This window comes from Phyllopteryx taeniolatus, chromosome 4 (genome assembly GCF_024500385.1).
Source record: "Phyllopteryx taeniolatus isolate TA_2022b chromosome 4, UOR_Ptae_1.2, whole genome shotgun sequence".
Lineage (NCBI taxonomy): Eukaryota > Metazoa > Chordata > Actinopteri > Syngnathiformes > Syngnathidae > Phyllopteryx > Phyllopteryx taeniolatus.
This window is the reverse complement of record NC_084505.1, coordinates 22,485,064-22,504,516: the sequence shown is the minus strand read 5'-3', so window position 1 is coordinate 22,504,516 and position 19,453 is coordinate 22,485,064. Positions and strand designations below refer to the sequence as shown.

The 19,453-nt window shown below is 39.0% G+C and overlaps 3 protein-coding genes across 7 annotated transcripts; 2 read left to right on the top strand and 1 right to left on the bottom strand.

Annotated features, from left to right (window-relative positions):
- Positions 1 to 71: 71 nt before the first annotated feature.
- LOC133476793 (syntaxin-10) lies at positions 72 to 10,501 on the top strand. The gene is made up of 9 exons (XM_061770659.1): positions 72 to 163; positions 662 to 737; positions 2,066 to 2,159; positions 3,552 to 3,646; positions 3,715 to 3,777; positions 3,864 to 3,965; positions 6,123 to 6,229; positions 8,517 to 8,611; positions 8,707 to 10,501. The coding sequence occupies exons 1-9, from the start codon at positions 81 to 83 to the stop codon at positions 8,781 to 8,783; spliced, it is 792 nt and encodes a 263-aa protein (XP_061626643.1). The 5' UTR covers positions 72 to 80; the 3' UTR covers positions 8,784 to 10,501.
- wdr83os (WD repeat domain 83 opposite strand) lies at positions 8,738 to 14,578 on the bottom strand. Of its 4 annotated transcripts, none has more exons than XM_061770663.1 (4): positions 14,376 to 14,578; positions 14,094 to 14,199; positions 13,400 to 13,497; positions 8,738 to 8,878 (listed from the first exon to the last, which is right to left on the bottom strand). In XM_061770663.1, exons 1-4 carry the CDS (start codon positions 14,423 to 14,425, stop codon positions 8,833 to 8,835), a joined length of 300 nt encoding a protein of 99 aa, XP_061626647.1. In that variant the 5' UTR covers positions 14,426 to 14,578; the 3' UTR covers positions 8,738 to 8,832. The 4 variants fall into 4 exon arrangements, with proteins under 4 accessions (XP_061626647.1, XP_061626645.1, XP_061626646.1 ...); XM_061770661.1 differs by lacking the exon at positions 8,738 to 8,878 and adding an exon at positions 10,145 to 10,316; XM_061770662.1 differs by lacking the exon at positions 8,738 to 8,878 and adding an exon at positions 11,806 to 12,070.
- Positions 14,579 to 14,656: 78 nt separating this feature from the next.
- On the top strand, positions 14,657 to 19,379 carry wdr83 (WD repeat domain containing 83). Of its 2 annotated transcripts, none has more exons than XM_061770658.1 (10): positions 14,657 to 14,916; positions 16,213 to 16,327; positions 16,424 to 16,544; positions 17,380 to 17,485; positions 17,570 to 17,618; positions 17,700 to 17,826; positions 18,317 to 18,384; positions 18,453 to 18,561; positions 18,632 to 18,746; positions 18,975 to 19,379. In XM_061770658.1, the coding sequence occupies exons 2-10, from the start codon at positions 16,225 to 16,227 to the stop codon at positions 19,143 to 19,145; spliced, it is 969 nt and encodes a 322-aa protein (XP_061626642.1). In that variant the 5' UTR covers positions 14,657 to 14,916; positions 16,213 to 16,224; the 3' UTR covers positions 19,146 to 19,379. The 2 variants fall into 2 exon arrangements, with proteins under 2 accessions (XP_061626642.1, XP_061626641.1); XM_061770657.1 differs by having other exon boundaries at positions 16,210 to 16,327.
- The last annotated feature ends 74 nt before the right edge of the window (positions 19,380 to 19,453 follow it).

The following is a 19,453-nucleotide window of genomic DNA, read 5'->3' as shown; positions in this document are numbered from 1 at the left end:
TACTAAATAGTGAAGACATTTATGGATGCGTAAAAAAAATATGGAGTGGAAAGTTCACGCCGACGTTTAAACGCCTCATCATGTCTAACGCGCCTGCGCGGCGGCGTGACGCACCCGGAAGTAGCATCATGTCGCTGGAGGATCCGTTTTTCGTCGTTAAAGGGTGAGCAAACTCAAGCAAAGAACGATTACAACTCAGCGGAGACACTCGGCGAGCACACGTTCGACATGTCTCACTCGGCGAGCCGCCGTTGGAGCGGATTTATTCTTTTTTTTTTTCTTTTTTTTACCCGAGCGGTGACAGCTGAACGCCTAGCGGTAGCTGCCTAGCCTCGAACGCTATCATCCATTGCATGCAGTGATTGTGGGGTGCGAGGCTTTTTTTGATTTGTTTTGTTTGCGCTGGACAAACAAAAGTCACTTCCGCGCGTCGTATTTGCTTCTGTTTCATCTGCTGTGTTATTTGTGGACCTCCAGGACTTGTTTTTTTTTTTCTTTCTCTTTGTAGGACTCTTAACGAGAAGCTGCGAAGTTACGAAAGGAAGTTAGCTTCTGTGTTTGTTTGGCTTCCAAACAAAGATGTGTCGGTGCTATAAAATAAATAAATAAATAAATAACGTTATCTTTAGCTCACAAAGTGTGTTTGTGTGTGCGCGTGCAGGGAGGTGCAGAAGGCCACGGCGCGTGCACGTAGCCTGTTTGACAGGTGGGAGGAGCTACTGCAGGAGGGAACCCAGGTGAAGACCAACTATCGCTGACAAGCAGCCAATGGAAAGGCTCTGACGTCATTACCTACACTGTTTCCACATCAGCGTGGTGTTAGCATTCACACCAAATGTTAAATGAAAAGCAGTGACCCTCTGTTATCACCCGAAGACAATATAGACATCTACACGAGTGGTTGTCTAATTTATTACACAAAGTGCCACCTCAGAAAAAAACGTAGCTCGCCAAGTAGCAGCATAATGACCAAGTAGGGCTGTCACTATCGAATATTTTTTAGAATCGATTGTTTTAGCGATCATTCAATCGATTAATCACCGAGTTGGATAAAAATGTAGTTTGCATCGAAGTTTATTGCAAAACCATTTTATACTGTTAATTAACTGGTTTATTTGGTTACTGTTTATTAACTGATGGTAGTTTATTTGGTATTGTTTTATAATTACGATACAACAAGCAATATCACACGAGAAAGTGATGTTGTACTCACCAACCTGTTTGAAACAGAGCTACTTCTTGGTTACCGATTAATGCAAAGGGCCAATGGTTTGATATATACACTTTTGAGGCTGCTTCAGGTTCAGCTGCATGTCAATTACAGGTTAGTCATACTACAGCTGCAAATAACCATTATTTTTGGAACTATTATTATTTCTGTAACGTCATAAAATTGGAAGATAATAAAAGCAGATGTTTGCAAATGTCTTATTTTGATTAAACACAAAAGATAATCAGTCTGCTTTCATGATGGACTACAGAAATCTGAGAATATTTACCGTTGAGGGGCTGAAATCAGAGGATTTGGATCATTTTAAATTAAACAATGGCTCGACGCTTAATCAGTTAGCAAAATAGTTGATTAATGTGATCGATTAGTTGTCGACATCAATTTAATTGCAACACCTCTATGACCAGTATTGAAAGACAGTGGTGTAGTAGGCCGAAGTGTTCATCAAAAAACCAAGACAGGTTTTATATCTAAAATGTAAGTATGCCACAGCAACATTATGCAGTTTGAACTGCACACTGCGTTTACATATAGGAAAAAAAAAACCTTAATGATTGAAATGAAATGTATTGCACGCAAGTGAAATAAAACTCAACTGTGCTTGGACAGTGATTCTTTCGCGTACCACTAGTGGGACTTGTACCACACTTTTAAGAATCACTAATCTACACTGTTCACGTTAGTGTGGTATTAGACTTCACGCGAAATGTAAACCAATGATATCACTGAATAGCACTTACAGAATGTCCAATCACACTGCTGACGTCGTCACATGTTAGCATGACATAAGCATTCATGCTAATTGAGAAAATGAGCATTTAAATATTTGTTCAGGTGAGTCGTGATGAGCTGGACTGGAGTACCAACGAGCTGCGCAACTGTCTGCGGGCCATCGACTGGGACCTGGAGGACCTGAGCGAGACCATCAGTATCTTTCATAGCTTGAGTCACACGTCTCGTTTGGGAAACAAACACGAGCTTTGTACTCTTCAGCTAGTCAGCCCCTGAAGCCTTTGTCAATAATAGGAGTCATTTCCAGCAGAGCAAAAGAGGAGATGTAATTTGGCGGAAACAACTCATATCACGAGGAAAAATGGGGTTAAAGAGTTTTGTGAGAGAAAGTTGTAATTTTGCAATAATTTAAAAAAAAAAAAAAAAAGAGTGAATAGTCGTAATTTTGAAGGAAAAGGTTATGAAAAAATAAAACATTTCCAATAAACTCACCACAAGAAAACAAAATCAAAATTTTATGAGAACAATTGCAACGTTGCGAAAAACAGTCGTTTAATGTCATACTTTTATAAAAAAAAAAAAAAAAGTAAACATGAATAAAGTCAGAATTTCTTGAAGAAAAAACATCCTCGTTTGTGGTTGTAATATTAAGAGACAAAAACTAATTTTGCCAGTAAAGTTGTAACATTGAGAGAATCTTCATTTTATGTGAGTAAGCTTGCAACATTAAGGAAAAGGTGCCTTTTATGAGAATAAAGTCCAAATTTTGCAAGAAAAAGTCATAGTTCTATTTGGATTTTGTTTTTAAAATTAGATTCAATCAGCATTTAGCTATAAAATTGAAAGTTTAAAAGTTAGAAAAATAATATTTCAAGAGAATAAATGTTTTGTTACAGGGGAAAATACATCAAGACTTAACTCGTATATATTAGTTATAATTAGTGGCAAAAACAAATCAAAAATGTATGCAATTTTGTAAATTCTGTCAAATTAGTAAAACTATTTTATAAGAATGACAATTTTACAAGAAACGCATATGAGATGGGGGGGGGGAAACATTTTATGAGAATTAACTAATAACTAATTTTTCAAGAAAAAAAAATCTGAGGAAATATTCTAGTTCTTGTTAATAAAGTTTCAATTTTGTAAGGAGAAAGACATGAAGAAAAACAAACATTTTATCAGAATAACATTGGATTTTTGCAAGAGTCTTACTAAGGGGAGTAAGTCAGAATGTGTGAAAAAGAAATCCTACATTTAGAAAAAGTTCACAATATTGTAAGTCATACTTTTACAAGATCCCTCCCCCAATAAATCAAAATTTTACAAGAATACAGAATTTTATGAAAAAATTGTTAATACGACGAGAGAAGAATTTACATTTAGGAGAATAAATTCATTTTTGGCACACGTCTAAATGAGCAGTATTATAAAATTGTAATTTTGTAAAAAAAAAAAAAAAAAAAGCTAGTAAATGTAATGACTTCATGTGTGTTAATAGCAGCTTGATGGCTTGTAGCGTGGAGACGGTTGCCGGGGCGACAGCAGCCACTTCGTTGCTTGTTGATTTCCTAAGCGTGTGGCGCAGGTATCGTGGAGTCAAACCCGGGAAAGTTTCGCCTGGGAGACGAGGAGCTTCAGGAGAGGAAGGACTTTGTGGAAAGAACCAGGAAGTCCGTGCAGGTAGAGTCAACACACACACACATATATGATTCATCATGAATTAAAATAATTTCCCTGTTTGTGCGCAGGAGATGAAGGATCAGTTGTCAAGTCCATCAGCTGTGGCTCAGGCGGAGAAAAAAAACAAGCAGGTTGGACATGCTGCAACTGACCCCAGATGACCTAGAGACACGCTACAATATTATTATTGATACATTTTATTGTCTGTCTGTTTCAGGCGCTGCTAGCATCTTCTGTGTCGGATCGCTCGACGCGACTGGATGCCCACCTGGTGTCCACCAATTCCAGATACATTCAAGAGCAGCAGGAACAACAGCAGGTAACACGTGCGCACACAAATAATCCAAATATGGCAAGAATTTTTTTATGTACTATGACTAAGATACTTCTTGCATAAAAACAAGGAACAAAAAAAGTTTTCCCCCCCCCCCCCCCATGTTGCAAGAACAAGTCTCTGTCTGGTTGATGCTGCCTACTGCCTACCATGCATCTTTGAGATTCCTTACAAATTGTAAAGCGAGGTCTCGCCATTGTGAGTTGTACTTTCGGGTTGGATGGCCTGCAGGCTCACTCCGTGGTGCACTTTGTATTTATAAAGCAATTCTTGGTCTGCTTCCCTCCTATCTATGCGTTTTTATCAGGTAGCGAAGTACCAGACAGTGTTCGTTGCGTTCTCAGGACCTCTGTTCCAAACACTTGGACAGAAATTGGGAAAAGGGCTTTTGGGTACTCTGCACCCACAGTCTGGAATTCGTTGCAGAATGACTTAAAAGCTCAAAGAACTAAAATCAAAGAAATAGAAGGAATTTGTATAGAATGTGAAATGTTTAGCTCAGCTGCTTTAACAGTTGTTTCCATGATATGACTCATAGACACTGCCAAACGTTACGGAACGTCTGTATTTTGTTACAGAAATCGCTGAATGTTGACTTCTTACGGCCGTAACACTAATTGTTCCGGATATTGGGGGGGGGGGGGGGGAATACACCGTCTGACATTACCAGCGCGTCCACATTGAACAGCTGCTTGGTGCACGCTATTTTATTAAGTGCACCGGCTGCCAAGCCGCGGAGGCGAAAGTTTGCGTCCGGTGTCAACGCATTGCGAGTCGCCTCCATGGTAGTGCACAAGCTCCACTTTTTACCGTGCTTCTTACAAAAATGTCTTGAAGGGAGGATGAGGAGTGGATAGTCGAAGACACGTGCTAATTGCTAAGCTATCATTACAAGCAGTCGCACATCATCGAAATAATTTATTTGGTGAAACAATACACTTAGGTCACATAGGTCTGGCTGGACCCGCATTTTGCTAGCGAGTAACCAACTTTGAACAACAAAATAACAGGCCAGTTAATACGTGTTTAGAGATATAAATATAAAATAATACACATCCAGCCAGGATGCCGCATCACTGCACACGTCACTTCCGAACGTGGGCGGCTTAAAAATATATTATTATTAATAATAAATGTGTAATATGAGATCAACTTTATTAGTCCCACAAGGGGGAAATTTGCATCGTTCCAGCAGCAAAGAAGACGTAATTACATTTCTTCTTCTTACATGTACTTCATGTAAATCTGAATATTAACAAAACCCTACCTTATGAGAACTAAGATGTAAATTGAGAGAAAAAATAAGTTGTAATTCAGCGCAAAAAAGTCAAAATTTTGGAAGGAAAAAAATCTTATTACGGTGACAAAAATCCTACTTTTAAGAATAAAGTCCATTTTTAGAGGAAAAGTCATATCACATGAAGCAAATAATTGAAATAGTCGCAATTTGGGGGAAAACAATTCATGAAAATAAAACATTAAAATAGCTGTAATTTTGTAAAACCCAAAAAAATAAATTCAGTGCAAAACAAATCCTTATATTAGAAGTCAAAATTTTGCAAGAAAAAGTCATCATATTACAGGGAAAATATAAGTGTTGTAAGTCACTTAGCAAAAAAATAAAATAAAAATCTGTAATATCATGAGTAGTAAAGTTCTCCTTTTACGAGATAAAAGTAATGTTACGTGAATAGTGAAACATTTGTAGAGAATATAGAATTTCTAAAATAACGTATAAACATCTTTATGGGAATTTATGGGAATAAAATGGTAATTCTGTTAGATAATGTTAAAATATCACGAGGAACACAAGTCCTATTTTTACATTTGTCATTTTGCAAGAAATACAGGTAAGGCAACATGCTTATGTAACACTGTAAAAATTGTCAGTCACTGCTGCCTTCCTTTTTTTCTGTTTTTAATTATGACATCATGCCTCAAGTATCTGCGGTTTTAGTGGGGAAAGACCCCTCTTCCCGTTTCGTCCTACTCCGCTGTCAGGCACCAACCACTTTGCTTGACTCACTTAACCTTCCATTACATAACCATACGTTCTCTTAAAAAAAAAAAAAAAAAGTCATTTAGTGGAACCTTTGAGCAACAAAAAGGCTCAGTTGTGTGTGTGTGTGTGTGTGTGTGTAGCTGATCATGCAGGAGCAGGATGATCATCTGGAGCTTGTGTCCGGAAGCATCCGAGTGCTCAAAGACATGTCGGGTCGTATCGGAGACGAACTGGATGAGCAGGCCGTGTGAGTCAACTTCACACCTCCGCTGAAAACACACTCCTACTCCTCCATCCTCCCCATCTTCTTTTTCCTCTTCTCCTTCTCCCAGTTAACCGCTTGACTGCAGGCCATTTTCAAACCAGAGTTCCCCATATTGCCATCTGCATTTTGACTGCTCTTTCAAGATTCACCCCCCGCTTTGATGTTTAAGATCATCAAACAAATGTAAATATCAGACAAATATAACCCAAGTTCGTTTTCTTCGCGAACTAGTTCAAAGTTCAGTTTATCGTTCCAAAAATGACCTATTTCAGTTCATTGTTCATAATTCAAAATACGAACTGACTATTACCCTCCAAACACTGGCATTTAATTTTCCCATTGTTGCCACCCATTCAGTCCACACTGGGAGCCAGCTGCAGCTTACACCCTACAATCTCAAAAACATGTTGCGTGAATGGTGTGGTGTGGAAAATGCACCAATTTATGATCAGCCTCTTATCCTATCAAATTGTGTGTACGCACACAGGCACACTTGTAGACAATTTGCCTTGATAAGTACAAAATATACAATTCGGCCCATCGACCGTGTTACTGCTACTACAAAAAGTCCCAAGAATTTCCTTAATATAATTGTATTATTTTCGTGGCGAAGAGGGGAAAGTACCCCAGTTTATCACATTTTAATCATGTACAATTGATGAAAAAATTAAGAGCTCCCCGTCCCCCCACTGTGGGGGCGTAATGTGCAAATCGAGACAGCGACATGGCGGAGAGACAGAAAAGCACTATTCAGCCTTTTATTGCAAATAAAATACATGTGAACAAAGCAAATAAAACAGAAGTTTGTGTCCTTCGTTTATTCCCATTAGGAGCGGTTGCTGAGCGCTGGTAGGACGCAGATGGCCACCCCTCTCCGCTATACGCGCACGCCACGCGGCAAATGCAAATTTGGGATCCATACACATATTACGCACACCTGTTGGGAATTATTGCGGTACGCACACCTGTAGGGAATTTTCCTTGACAAGTCACACACTTACGAAAGTAGGCAGGTTGATCCCGCAACAAAATGAAACAAACAAAATCAGCTCATGATTATAAAAGGAGATTGCTATTTTGCAATTCGGGAGAAAAACAAAACTTCTTGGAGACAGAAGTCGACATGCTTATCGCCAAGAACGGTGGCTTTGGAAGCGCTGACGAAAGGAAACTCGGCAAGTGGCACGACGTCACCACTGCTGCAGTGAATGCAATGAGTTCAACAGGGAGGACTGTTGGGGGGGGGAAAAAAGTAAAAAAATAGTCCCACTTATATTGCCACCAAAAAGTATTCACACCTCTTCGCGTTTTACAGATTTTGCTGTTACAGACTTATTCTGAAGCTGATTTGAGTATAGTTTTCTTTTAAAAAAAAAACTCTACATGCAATATCCCGTAATGACAAATTTAAAACATATTTTCAGAGAGTTGTGGAGCTATTGAAATTGTAAACGTAATAGGTACATTAGTATTCACACCCTCGGCTTAATATTTTGTTGAAGCACCTTTGGCAGCAATCACAGCCTCAAGTAGTCTGAGTTCCAGACCACTCTGGAGCAAGTTCTCTTGAAGAATTTTAGTGAGAAGTGGCTTCCGTCTGGCCGCTCTACCATAAAGGCCTGATTGGTGGAGTGCGTTAGCAATGGTTGACCAATGCAATCCAATCTCGGATGTCTGCAGACAATTGCTTAGACTTCATTGCTTGGTTTATGCTCTGATATGCACTGTCAACTATGAGACCTCCCTTCCGAACGATGTTCAGTCAACTAAATTTACCACAGGCGGACTCCATTCAAGTTGTGGAAGAATCTCAAGGATGATCAGTGGAAATCAGATGCACCTGAGCTCAAGTTTGTGTCATAGCAAAGGGTGTGAATACCGATGTACCCATTATGTTTGAATGTTTAAATGTTTTATACATTTGGACAAATGTCTGAAAATATGTCTTTAATTTGTCATTTTGGGATATTTTATGTATATTTCTTTTTAAAGAAAACTATTCTCAAATCAGCTTTAGAATAAGTCTGTAACATAGCAAAATCTGGAAACCGTGAAGGGGTGTGAATACTTTCTGGTGGCACTGTAGTTAATGACTAGGAAAAAAAAAAGCAATTTTCCGAGAAGTCAGCAGGGGGAAAAAAAATTGTAAGATTACAAAAAAAACCAACAACACATTTTCTAAATTCTGAAAGAATAAAATTAGAATTTTGTGAGAATAAAGTCGGAATTGTATAGTATTATTTTTAAAAATCTTCACGCTTCCTTCCAGCATGTTGGGGGACTTTGCGGATGAGATGGACCAGACGTCGACCCGTATGGACTCTGTGCTCAAGAAGCTGGAGAAGGTCTCTCACATGACCAGCAGTACGTAACGAACACACATAGGCATACAAACGAACGCAAACACACACACACACACGCACGCACCCGTTGTGACCACTTCCTGTGTTGTGGGGCAGGTCGGCGTCAGTGGTGTGCCATCGCTGTGCTGGTTGCCATCTTGATCGTCGTCCTCATCCTCTTCTTCGCCCTCTGACCACTCAATTCCTCACGATGACCTGCACTCCCAGAGGACCGGCCATTTTTTACCACTGGACCTGAAGAAGGAAAAACTCCGCTGGCTCGCGATGTCTGGCAGGGATCGAACACATGGGCTGAAGTCAGCAGGGGGAGCTGTGGTGAGCGAGTGCCACACGCTACCACAGGAAGTCCAAGTTTGAGACTAAAGTTATCACTTTTGTGGGGAAAAAAGATTTACTATCATGGAACACAAACATACATTTACGGATAATAGTCGGAACGATGCCAGAAAAGTAAAAGAATAAGTCGGACTAAAACAGAGACTTTTTCGAGAATAAAGTCTGAATTTTTCACAAACGAGTCATAGTATTATGAGAAGAATAAAAATTTGAAGTGTTAATTTTGCAAGAATATCTCTGAATATTATGAGAAGTCCAATTTTTCAAGAAACAAGTCATATTAGATTTTGTTTTTAGAATAGAGTTGTAAATCTTGAAAAAAAAGGTGTACAAATGCAAGATAAGAACACATTTTCAATAGTTGTAATTTTGCAAGAAAAAGTTCTAATATTACAAGAAAAAACTCCCAAATTATAGAGATGAGTCCTCATTTTGGTAGAAAAAAAAAATCTAGATTCTGAGAAAAGAAATCATATTTTGGTGCTTTTGGTTAAGATGGTCATAATTTTGTGAGAATAATCTGTAACATTACGACAAAAAATCTCAAACTTTAGAGAATAAAGTTGGATTTGTTTTCAATGAAAAAATGATATTACGAGACAAATTGGTTTTAGAATAAAGTGGTACAAATTTTTTTAAAATGGTTTTTAGTTGTGAGAAAATCAAGTTCTGTTATTACTACTACGATATTTTCAAGAACAAGTCGGAATATTATATTATTGTATTATATATATATTATTACCATGAAAAATGTTGCAAGAATGTTTAAACAAATATGTAATATTACAAGAATCGTCATAGTATGAAAATAATTGTTTTTATTTTGCAACAAAAGTTATTAATAGGGAAAAAAAATTAAGGAGAGGGCAAATTTACAACAAAGTCACAATATTAATAAAAATGTTTTTACAGTAAAAAAAAAAATATTCAGAGAAAAAGATCTACATTTTTTTAGAATAAAGTTTTTTTCTATTATGAAAAGACCTGTACTGGTTTAAGGAAAATTCAGATTTTATGAAAATGGGGCGACACATCAGGTCGCCTTCAAGTTACGGCGTCTCGTTTAAATTCAGTGTATCAAAAATCTTTATGAACTTGTTAAATGTGATGGTTATTATTGACAATATTACAAAACACAAAAGGAGTGTTAAATTGTCCTTGGGAGATATTTTTATTTTCCGTCCTGGATGCCTTAAATCTATTTTTCTACATTTGTTACGCTCCCGCGCCAGTTGCAGTCGTCAAGTGACGTCACAATAGTGGGCGTGTCCTCGTGGTTCTTGTGCTTGTTGCCGGGCAGAATGTCCAAATTGGAAGCTTTGAGCTTCCCCTGCTGGAGGCCGGCGGTACCGCCATTTCTTTCAGCACGACTAAGAAGAAGAAGCCAGTTTGATATTGTGATAAAACATTTCAGTCCTTTTTGTTGAAGGTTGGCAGTCAACCTTCTGCATCAATCAGCAAAATGTATTTTATCTTTTTGCATTATTATAGTTTACTTGGTGCTGTTTTGACCATTTTGAATGTTTGAAATGGAAAAACGTGAGCATCGTCATGACTCTGGTGCTTGTTTTTATTATTTTAAAATTTTCAAAGCCCAACTTGGGTTGAAACTTTACTTTCATATCCTTCTTTCTTGAAACCCTAAATTGAAATCTAAACACTGCCCTGAATCTCTAATTTTAAACCCTAACCCTTCATTTGAAATCATGATTATTATTATATATATTATTATTATATACTATTTTGATTCCATAAACCTGACCTGAAGCCCTAATTGTAACCCTAAACCTTGTTGAATCCCTAATTGAAGCCCGAAACTCTAATTTATAACCCTAAATCTGGTTTGAAGCTTTATACCTGGCTTGTTTAAAAAATCCTGTTTTCAACCCTTGAAACCCTTCTTTGAAGTCCTAACCAAGCATTGAACCTCTAGTTTGATACCCTAACCTTTGTTTTTGTTGCCCTAACTGAAGCTTCTATACAAGAACACTAGCTTGAAACCTTAAACGTGACTTGAAGCCCAAACCAAGGCTTGAAACCCTACTTTAAAGCGCTAAACGTAGCTTTGGTTGAACCCTAACCAAGACTAAAACCTATTTTGAAACCTTGATGCTTGCTTGAAACCATAACCGCCTGGGAATCCATCCATTTTCTGCACCGCTTATCCTCACTAGGGTCGCGGGCGTGCAGGAGCCTATCCCAGCTATCTTCGGGTGAGAGCCTGGGTACACCCTGAACTGGTCGCCAGCCAATTGCAGGGCACATATAAAATCCTAATTTAAAACCCGAACCCTGGCTTTAACCCATTTTGAAACCCTAAACCTTACTTGAGACTCACACTGAGGCTTGAAACTAACTTTTTTTTTGAAAGAATACTTCAAACCTTAACCTTGCTTGAAACCCTAATTTGAAGCCCCAATTTCAAACCCTTGTTTGAGACCCCAAACCTTGCATAAAATCTTATACCTGGCTTGAAGTTATTCATTTGAAAGCCTACTTTGAAGTCCTAACCAGGTCTTGAAACCTTAATGATTGTTTTAAACCCTACTTTGAGGCACTAAACTTGAAACCTTAGTTTGTAACCACAACCCTAACATAAAACCTTAACAGTTGTTTGAAACGCTGAAGCTTGAAACCTTAACACAGGCAAGGGACTGCACTGTAAAGCCCCAATCGTATTTTGAAACTCTTAATTTAAAACCTTAATCGAGGCTTAAAACCCTACTTTGAAACCACTCAGCAAACCCACCCAGTATCTTCCAAGCACACATGGATTAAAAAGAATCAAGCGTGCCGTGGTTGCTCTATCTAGTGGAGAAGTTAGTAAATGCTACTTCTCATCAAGCCTATTATTGACACACAAATGTTTTTTGTATCTCAACTTTTTATTCATTTGCATCATCCTGCAAAACATCAAAGAACACAAAACAGGTTTAAAAAACAAAGTTATCCTGGCGTCACGCTCTGCTCCGTTTCATTGACTTTCCGGTTTGCGTCCCTTCGGTCGCCCGGCGGGACAATATGCCGTCACGGCTTTGTGACCACGCTTCCTCTCGGTTACCACGGCGGCGACATGGGCTGAGGGTTCTGAAGGTAAGACATGACCACGGCCGAGATGGACAACCTGCACACCAAAACCGGGACATTTAACCAAGAATATGGAAGATCCTGTGTGGAATATAATTGTGGGGTCATTTTAGCCAAGTCGAAGCCAGAAGGAAGTCATTTCTAATTATTGCTGCGTCCATTCATCTGCCCTCCATGCTTTGTCTGCAACCAACAGGACAATGCATTTGGACTATTTTTGGGGGGGTGGAGGAGCTATGATTTTATTATGACATCATCATCTAAAAAAATATGACTTGTCAAATTATAACATTTTTTATTTTTGTAACGAAAATACACAACTTGGCGGCATGGTGGACGACTGATTAGCACATCCGCCTCACAGTTCTGAGGACCCGGGTTCAAATCTGGCCTTGCCTGCGTGGAGTTTGTGTTTTCTCCAGGTACTCTGGTTTCCTCCCACATCCCAAAAGCATGCATGGTAGGTTCATTGAAGACTCCAAATTGCCCGTAGGTGAGAATGTGAATGGTTGTTTGTTTATGTGTGCCGTGGAATGATTGGCTGGCGACCAGTTCAGGGTGTACCCCGCCTCTCGCCCAAAGATAGCTGGGATAGGATCCAGCACGCCAGCGGCCCTATTGAGGACAAGCAGTACGGAAAATGGATGGAATATACTACTTTATTCTTGAATACTTAGAACTTTTATAAATATAGACTACTTTAAAAAACAAAAAACTAAATCTGTAATAATAATACTTTTTTCTTTGAAAAAATTAGGACCCTTTTCTTCCCCAAAATACAACTTATCTACAATGATGACTTTTTCTACTTTATTCTTGAACATTCATAACTTTTAGTTGTTTCACTACCTATAAAAAAAACAAAAACCTCTACCTTATTGCCCCAAATTTTTGACTTTTAGTTTTAATTTGAACATTTTCCTTCTAGTATGATTTCAGATTTTGACTTTATTCTTGCAACTTTTTCTCTTCAATTCTTCCCATAAAAATGTGCTTTTTATGAAAATATCCTACTTTTTTCAATAAATTACTTAATGCTCCCTAAACTTTTTTCTCCAGAAAATAAGATTTTATTCCCATAAAATGATCTTTTCCCTCAACAAATTCTTATTAATTCCAAAAGAACATATTGTGTAACTATTCTAAAAAAAATAAAAAAGACTATTCTTGTCAAATTTACTTTTTAGAAGAAATATTTATTCTAAAAAACAAGATTTAGTTCTCAATAATATGACTTTGTATTTTTTTTTCTCGTGGAATTATGACTCTTGTAATATTACAACTTTTGTTCCTCCAAAAGAAAAAAAACAAATGTTCTCCAAAAAGAACAACTTTTCTTGTGATGTGATGTGTGGGCCCCACTCACATGAAGCTGCTCATCATCTGTTTGGTGTCCTCAGAGCTCCTGGAGTTGGCGAAGCTGATGAAGGAGCAGTAGACGGCGATCCAGGCGCACCACTTCAACTACAGCACAAAAGCAACATTTCATTGGCTCTTGGCACGCCATGGAGGCATTGGCACTATCTGTTGTCTTGCATTCACCAACATCCTGTGTGTCTTAACGTTTCGGTGTCGATGTGGACGTTTGTGTTTGTCTCTCTCTGTGTGCTTGTGTGTATGTGTTTCCTGTGATTGTGTGTGTGTTTATGTGCATGAATGCGTCATGTGTGTGTGTCTGTCACTGTATGTGCATGCCTGCAAGTGTGTCTTGTTTGTGTGCATATAGCTGTGTTATGTGTATGGGTCTGTCTGAGTGTACCTGCATTGTGTGTGCGTATTCATGTGACTGTGAGTGTCAATGTGGGTATTTACGCATAGCTGAGTGTGTGCGTGTGTGTCTGTGTGGGTGCACAGTGTTGTGTGTTTGTGTACGTGTAGCTGTGTGTATCTGAGTGTGTGTGGTTGTCTGTGACTGTGTCTAAGTTTATGTGTGTATTCATGTATGTATTTGTGATTGTGTGCGTGTATCTGACTATGTCTTGTGTGACCGTGGGTGTGCGTCTGTGTGTGTATCCGAATTTGTGTCTTGTTTGTGTCCACATCCTTTGTGCGTGTGTCACCTTGAGCATCAGCCCACACATGCTGAAGATCATGCCCAGCAGGTTCATGTAGTCCGGCGTGGGGTCCTCCAGTGTGGGGTTGGTCTCCGTGGTGGGGGGCTTGTACCTGCCACGGGAATTCAACTGTGTCATGTGTTCATGCGGCCATTTTCTGATACATTCGTTCCCCACATGATGTCAGCTGACAGCTTTAATCGCTTTACGACGAGCTCAGTTTGCCACCGTTAGCATTTAAGCTATCAGGCAAGCGGTGAGAGCCTACAAAACAACCAAGAAACTCACCGTAGTATCTTGTTTTGTCTCCTGGGATCCGACATGTTGTTGGAGGACATATTAGTTACAATAAATGTGCTATTTCGGTGAAAATATCGATTGTTTCAGGTTGCTTGATAGTGATTGAAATTCAGTTGCTCGTACATGACGAGTTAGTGGACTTCAAGTGGGAGGGATTTCCTTTGTTCTTCAAAATGAAAGCATACACCGCTAACAGAATCAACACTCAAATGGGAAGAAATATTGTGACCTCTTATTTTGAAAAGTACTCAAACATCTCACGAAGCAGAAGTGACGTAACTTGATTTCCTCTCCACCCGCGGAAGTAGTACTAATGGCCGCACAAACATGGCTTTATGCAGAAAATTGAACGGACTAATGGATACATCGCTTAAATTAAGGTGCATTGATTCAAAGTAGCAGTATATGACCACGTAGTTTTTACGTTAAAAACCATAGCCAGCAGGCAGTAAATTCTAGGAGATAAGAAAGTGTAAATCTTCAAGAGCAGCGAGATTCAATTTGTCACCTCTCCAGTTCCGACTTTTGAGTAAGTACGACTGAACAATGTATATTATCTGGTTTCTTTACAGTAATAAACAAAGTAATTGTTTGTGTGGGCGAACATATGTATTATAATAAAGAAAAATCCAATTTCATTTAAAAAAGAAATATAACTACAACAACTTGGCAACGATTAAGGTTTGACATGCAAGTGCTGGGGAATTAAAACTGCATAGACAAGGGTTAAATGTTACAGAATTCTTGCTTTTCATAAATTTCGGAGATGAAAATTACTAAAAGGAAAAGAAAAACCTTGTTTTTTCTTACAGGAATTTTGTCTTATGTGTAAAATGTTTTCCAAGTATTATATGGCATTTACTCCCAGTTTGTGTACAGTCCAGTGGCGAGGCCAGCCCTAATTTGGGTGGGGTCAAACCCACCAGATTTTATTTGGGGCTTAAAAAAATGGGCATGCCCTGCAAAAACTCAAAATATTACCAAGAATTCCTGCCCGATGACACCTGGGATAGGCTCCAGCACGCCCGCGACCCTAGTGAGGAGAAGCAGCTCAGAAAATGGATGGATGGATGGATTTTATTTCTAGTCAAAAAAATTTAAATTAGACTCATCATCTAAAAAATACAAAATGCAAGTGGAGTATAAAAAAAAAAAAATTACTCCCCCAGCAAACTTTTTGTCTACTTAATTTAAGTAAAAATTAGCTTGGAACAAGTAAAATTTGTCGAAAAACAAGGTAATGAGTCGTATTTTTAGAGATTTTGAGTTTTTGCAGTGTGGGTGTTTATTTTCAGTAAAAAAAAAACGCTGGCACTATCAAGTCAGTTTCAGTTTATTTTTGAAAGGGGACAATGCAATTTCATAAAACACATGAAGTACACATGGTTAAAAAAGCCAGAATTAGCCAGAAGTCGGTTTCATAAAAATGCTTTGTAGATTTTCTTTTATTAATATTGAAAAAGGTTGTAAATTACAAAAATAACCAATAGTGTACATTACCTCAAATACACATTTTTACAACAATTACAAATGCCTTTTTTCATAAAGTGCTGACTGTCGCTAAACTACTTTTTTTTTCTGGGTAAAATATGACTTCTCGTTTACATTTTACTCTAAACTAGTAAAACACTTCATGTAAAAGGGTGACGTCTTCTCAAAATATAATTCTTCCTGGAAATTACAACTTTTTTTCTCCACAAATACAACTGTGTTGTTGTAAGAAAACAATTGTGGACTTTTTGTACCCTAACGCTAACAAAGGGACCTCTATCACTTTTTTACTGCAATTTGACCTTTTCTGGCTTTTTGTTTCTCCTCCCAGCAGGTTGAATGCACCATGTCGTTTCCTCTCCCCAAACCTCAGACTCCTCAGCTTCCTCAACATCTTCTCCGCACCATCGACTGTCAACAAGGAGCCGTCAGAGCAGTGCGCTTCAATGGTGATAATTGAATCTATAATATAGTTTGGTCCTCTTGTTCACTACACCAGTATCATATTGTTATATTTGTCCTATTTGTGGTTATTTTTGTGTCAGTGGATGGTCAGTACCTGCTCTCCTGCGGTGGTGACAAGTCTCTGAAGCTCTGGAGCGGCAGCCGAGGGACGCTGCTCAAGACGTACAGCGGCCACGGATATGAGGTTCTGGATGCTGACGGGTGAGGATCTAAACATCAAAGGAAAAATGTCATGTCACCACACAAAATTATGCCACATAATTTCTTAAAAAGTGTTATAAGGTAATCACAATGTTAGAGAGTGAACATGCTACAACACATTAATTGTCAGCCAGTGGACATGCCCAAAAATGTATTTTACCCAGTGAGCATGAAAAAAACAAAACAAAAAAACACAATTGCGAGTGAATACTTTAATAATCATATGATGACAAGTGGAACGGGATAATGAACAATTAACATTCGCCATCGAACGTAGAACATATACAATGTTGCTAAGGCGTGGTTGGTATGTCTGGCACTATTTTTGACTGGTTTCGGTCGTATCTTAGCGACAGAGATTTTTTTTTATTAATGAAGCCACCAATAACCATTCATCTAGGAGCTATAAACTCAACTTTGGTGTCCCTCAAGGCTCAGTTTTAGGCCCAGTTCTTTTTAATCTCTACATGCTACCGCGGGATGATGCCATCAGGAAAGATGCCATAAATTTCCAGTTATGCTGATGATACACAACTGTACATCACCATGTCTCCTGATGGCCAATCAGTGTCCTTTTAAATTGCATTTTAGAGTTATCGGTTCAGAGGGACAGAGAGAAAAACTACACTTTAGACTCAAAGCTTTGGCTCTTAAACCGTCAGAAAAAGGGAATAATCTTTGTGTTTGTTAGGCAAAAAAACAGCGCATCTTATGCCAATGAACCCACACTAATAAAATGATTAGCCAGTGAACATGCTAATACACTTGTTAGTCAGTGAACAACTCAGTAAAGTTGTTAATTTTTAACTTATTGTCTTAATGTTTGTGTGTGCAGGTCATTTGACAACAGTAATATCTGCTCGTGCAGTTCTGACAAGACTGTGATCCTGTGGGACGTGGCCACGGGTCAGGTGGCTCGAAAACTCCGTGGACACGCCGGGGTCTGTGCCTCATCCCGCCTCTCTTTGTTTGCTCTGACATTTAAAAAAAATTCTGAAATTCTTTAACTTTAAAACTTTATGCAGAAAGTCAACTGTGTGCAGTTCAACGAAGAGGCCACCGTCATTCTGTCTGGTAGGCAAGACAAAACACAACAAAACTGCTTCCGTTGCGTTCGAGGACCGCTGGTTAATGAGGCCATCTGGTCTGGTCCAGGCTCCTTAGACGGGACGGTGCGCTGCTGGGACACCAGGTCCCGTAAGAACGAACCCATCCAAGTTTTGGACGAGGCCCGGGACAGCGTCAGTAGCCTGAAGGTGTCCAAACACGAGATCCTCACCGGGTCAGTAACCTTGCACCGCTCACTTTATTAAGGACAAAGTCCAACGACAGTCCATACAAAAAACTTATAATAATGCTTAGTTTTCCTGTAGGAAACAATAATAATCTGTTGCAGGGTCTAACTGTGACATTATTATATTAACTGTAAAAGCAATATTTTTTTTAAGTCACGTTGTAACATTTCCTAATGTCAAGTGTAAAAAGACGTTATTCATTGTCAAATAAAAGTACAGTTACAAAAAAACAGTACATTAGCCAGTGGAAATCATTAACTAGTAAACACATTAATATACTTTAATCGTTGGCCAGTGCACACATTAAATACAAGCCTTGGTGTACGTAATTGACATTTAATCAATTGTATGGCTCATCTAGTTGTAAGCACAACCCGGTTAAAGTTCAATTTTCTTGTATTGCATTTACAGAAACTTTATTGGTTGCTTTTTGTTGTTGTTGTTGTCGTTCTTGACATTGTTGATGATTGCATTCAGGTCTGTGGACGGCCAAGTGAGACGTTACGACCTGAGGATGGGACAACTTCACGTGGACTTCCTCAACAGTCAGACATCTTTGTTGTCTTCTTGTTGTATGTCGTTGGTTGTGTCATTGTTTGTGTGTTTTGGTCAGGTCCCATCACATGTGTATGCTTCAGTCAGGATGGCCAGTGCACGCTCAGCTCCAGTCTGGACTCCACAGTCAGATTGCTGGATAAGAGCACGGGAGAAATGCTGGGAGAGTGAGTAGCGTCCATCTTAAAGACAGACTCATTGGGGATGGCCGTCTTGAATTGTGTGTTTGTGCGCCAGGTACACTGGACACACGATGAAGGGATACAAGCTTGAGTGCTGTCTGTCCAGCAAAGACACTCACGTGCTGAGCTGCTCTGAGGATGGACATGTCTACTTCTGGGACTTGGTGGAGGTTAATAATAAGCCAATAGCTAATAGAAAAATGAGTTCAGCAAATGTGACACTATTGTTGCTTTATTTTTAGCATTTTAGTGTGTAGTGAAGGCATCCACATTGCACATGCTAATAAACACACATTGGCCAGTTAACATATTCATAAACATACCATTCTATCCTTGCTATAACTTGTGGACTTTGATACTAACGTCTTTGTTTATGTTGTGGCCTGTGTGTGTGTCAGGGTTGTTTGTCGCTGAAGCTTCCTGTGGGCAAAGCTGTGGTCCAGTCTTTGTCCTTCCACCCTACGCAGACGCGCCTCCTCACCGCCAGCGAGGGCCGCGTACAAGTGTGGGCGGCCGAGCTGGAAGATCCCGATGAAAATGACAATGACAATGTCACCATGGCAACGTGATTTACCGCTTTAAAGCATCTGGACATTTGCAATTATTTTTGTGAAACAGGATCACTGCTAAGTGAACCATGATGAGCCACAATGGCAGCTTAGCACAGATGCTAGCATAGTAGAAGCTTTATCTGAAAGATCAAAGAAGACTTGGTGGAAACTTGAACGTTCTTCTACTCGATCTGATTGGACGCTCATGGATCACATTGTACACACTTCGTCCAATGACAATTTTTTAAATTTTTTTTAAATTTTTTTTTTTTAAGTACCTCCTTCCAAAACATTTTCTGTCGACTAATGTGATGTCTAAGTAACCT